This window comes from Limulus polyphemus, unplaced genomic scaffold, assembly GCF_000517525.1.
Source record: "Limulus polyphemus unplaced genomic scaffold, Limulus_polyphemus-2.1.2 Scaffold1402, whole genome shotgun sequence".
Lineage (NCBI taxonomy): Eukaryota > Metazoa > Arthropoda > Merostomata > Xiphosura > Limulidae > Limulus > Limulus polyphemus.
This window is the reverse complement of record NW_013667012.1, coordinates 5048-7852: the sequence shown is the minus strand read 5'-3', so window position 1 is coordinate 7852 and position 2805 is coordinate 5048. Positions and strand designations below refer to the sequence as shown.

The following is a 2805-nucleotide window of genomic DNA, read 5'->3' as shown; positions in this document are numbered from 1 at the left end:
TTTTTACTGACTTACAAACATTAATAGTAATACGGAATGAAACTGTAGTTTTTTTTTACTGACTGACAAACATTAACAGTAATACGGAATCAGGCTGTAGTCTTTTTTACTGACTTACAAACATTAATAGTAATACGGAATGAAACTGTAGTTTTTTTTTACTGACTGACAAATATTAACGGTGATATAGTTGGGCAGAAAGACTTGTATTCGCGCCAAAGAAACTAAGCTTTCACAGCTGCAGAAAAACTGCACTTTTGTAAATTTAATTTCTTTGAATCTTCATTCAAAGATACACAAGGGCTATGTGTGCTAATAATTCCTTATACACTAGAGGAAAGGCAGTTGGTCAACAGCATCTACCGCCAACATTTGGGCTATTTTAATCGTTATTCTTATAACACACATAATGCCCCAATGTGCAGTTTTGCGGCTACGGGACGCAAGCCGTGGGCTAACGGCTTTAGAGTCTGGCACGCTAATCAGTACGCTTCACACTGATCATTTTTTGACAGTTACTTTAACAGTAAATATCAAACACAATTGACATTTTAGGTTATATGTATGTTTACATTCATGCATTCCTATTTCTCATTAAAAATATTATTTTATTAAACAGAAGTTATGGACCAACGATCCAATTATTGAAGTCTGTCCTTATACTAACACCATCAAACCATCGCAGTACGCACGATCACGCATGCCCAGACGCTCATCACTTAATACGAGTACTCTGATGGTATTAAGTAACACCACTGAAATGGAGTCTTTTTTAGCCTCTGGCCGTGTGGGTTGGTGTTCTATGTCATCTTCTGCATCTAGCACTTCAAGTGTTATGAGTAGTAGTTTTGCCAAAGTACAGAACATCTTTTCTAGAGTTCAGGAAAACAGCTGAAGTAAACTGATATAAAGACAGAAATTATTTTGCCTAAATAACCAGTGATCTTGAAAGATCTTCAACGTACTGACTCTTCAAAAACAACAAGAGACCCAACAGGATCCTTATAGTTCTAACGTTTGGCAGTAGTAGCCAGATAAACTCTTCAAAATATTAAACTTTTCCGTGATTTAAAAAATATTACTTTTAATTACTTCACTTCTCTCGAAATATTTTACTGGGAAAATTTCTATTTATGTACACGTATTGTGTGATTGTGTACCCTGTACTTGGAGACTAAAAGTGCCAAACCTATATCTATGTGTATTATAATATCAGTAATCAATTGAAGATAATTTCCTGTCACCCTATTATGAACGCATATATTTGTTCTTTATAGTTGTGTATGTGTTTGAGATTAGAAGTTAAAAAAAAAGTGTTTTGTAAATTGTCCTCCAGAATATGTATGATACTGTCAGGTTTCACGTATGAGTATTGTTGAGTAATATGTATGACAGTAACTGTCAGGTTTCACGTATGAGTATTGTTGAGTAATATGTATGACAGTAACTCTCAGGTTTCACGTATGAGTATTGTTGAGTAATATGTATGACAGTAACTCTCAGGTTTCACGTATGAGTATTGTTGAGTAATATGTATGACAGTAACTGTCAGGTTTCACGTATGAGTATTGTTGAGGAAGAGATATTTCTATAAAAAGTATGTTCTAAAGTTCCTTGATCTTTTGATGGTACATATTCATGATCAGAATGGAAAATGCATGAATTATTAACAAGCTATATAGAAGAGAAAGAAATATCAGAAAATTCGAATCCAATGTTCAGGGTGTTTCAAAAGTTAGACATATTTTTTATTATTTCTCATGAAATGGTTTGTTATATCCCCGAAGAAAAAAGTATTTCCTTTGGTTTGAATAAATGCACGACACCCGGTGAATGAGATTGTTTAACAGGTTCTTCTGAAAAAAAAAATACTGCAATGTCCGAGCAGTATCACTTCATTAATTTTAACGCTAACAGTTGTTTTTTTTAATACTAAGGTCATGCTCTTTATTTTGAGCAAATGTGCTGTATTTACATTCCAAGTATTGGAAAAAAATCGATAAATGAGTGTTTAAGTTCGCACAATTACCCTCCTCAGCTCATGCAGAAAAGATGTTTAAGAAAGGTTCAATATTATAAGAAGCAAAACATTTTAAATAATGGCATGTAATGTTTCACGTCTTAATACAACAGAAGTACAAATTAATTAACCTGAGACGTTTCAAATGTTCTGAGTCAACGGAAATAAACATATGTATGAAAAAAATGTTCAGCTTACAATATTTAATTGTATTAAACATTCAGAAAAGTATTTTTGTTTGAGTTAGACACTCAAACCCACACAAATGCTATTTGCGCTAGTCGTTCCTTCTTTAGACGTTATAGACTAAAAGAAATATAGCTGGTCAGTAACACTCACAGCCAATTCTTGAAGTACTATAATCGAATAATGGGATTAAACTGTCATTCTTATTACGCACCCACAGTCCCAAAGTGCGGAGGGCGATTTATTTGTTTTTTCAGTGCAAACTCCTCATATTCAGAGTCTAGTACCCTAACCACTAGGCCGGTTCTATCTCATTAGTTGAACTAAGTTGAAACGACATTGTAAATAGAGGAAGTGAGTAACCGCATTTCAAGACGTTTTAGTGATTATAATATATAAAAAGGACGTTTTTAGGGTTACAGCAAGAATTTATCGGCTTTCTCTTATTTGTTGAAAACTGGATTAGACATACCAACGATTGGTAATATTTGTTTACAAAGAGCTGGTTTCTAAAAGTGTTTCTGTCAATACTTAAGTTTAAGTGTTACGATAATGTGTTGATATATGTGTTAGGAAATGAGAAGAGGAAAAGGCACTGA

General features: G+C 33.5%; 1 protein-coding gene across 1 annotated transcript in view; it reads left to right on the top strand.

Moving 5' to 3' along the window:
- Window positions 1-1665, top strand: part of LOC106463422 — a 220806-nt gene extending 219141 nt beyond the window's left edge. The window contains exon 29 of the mRNA XM_022390908.1: window positions 620-1665. Within this exon, the coding sequence (XP_022246616.1) occupies window positions 620-895 (276 nt within the window). The 3' untranslated portion in view covers window positions 896-1665. The remainder of the gene's footprint in view (window positions 1-619) is intronic.
- The last annotated feature ends 1140 nt before the right edge of the window (window positions 1666-2805 follow it).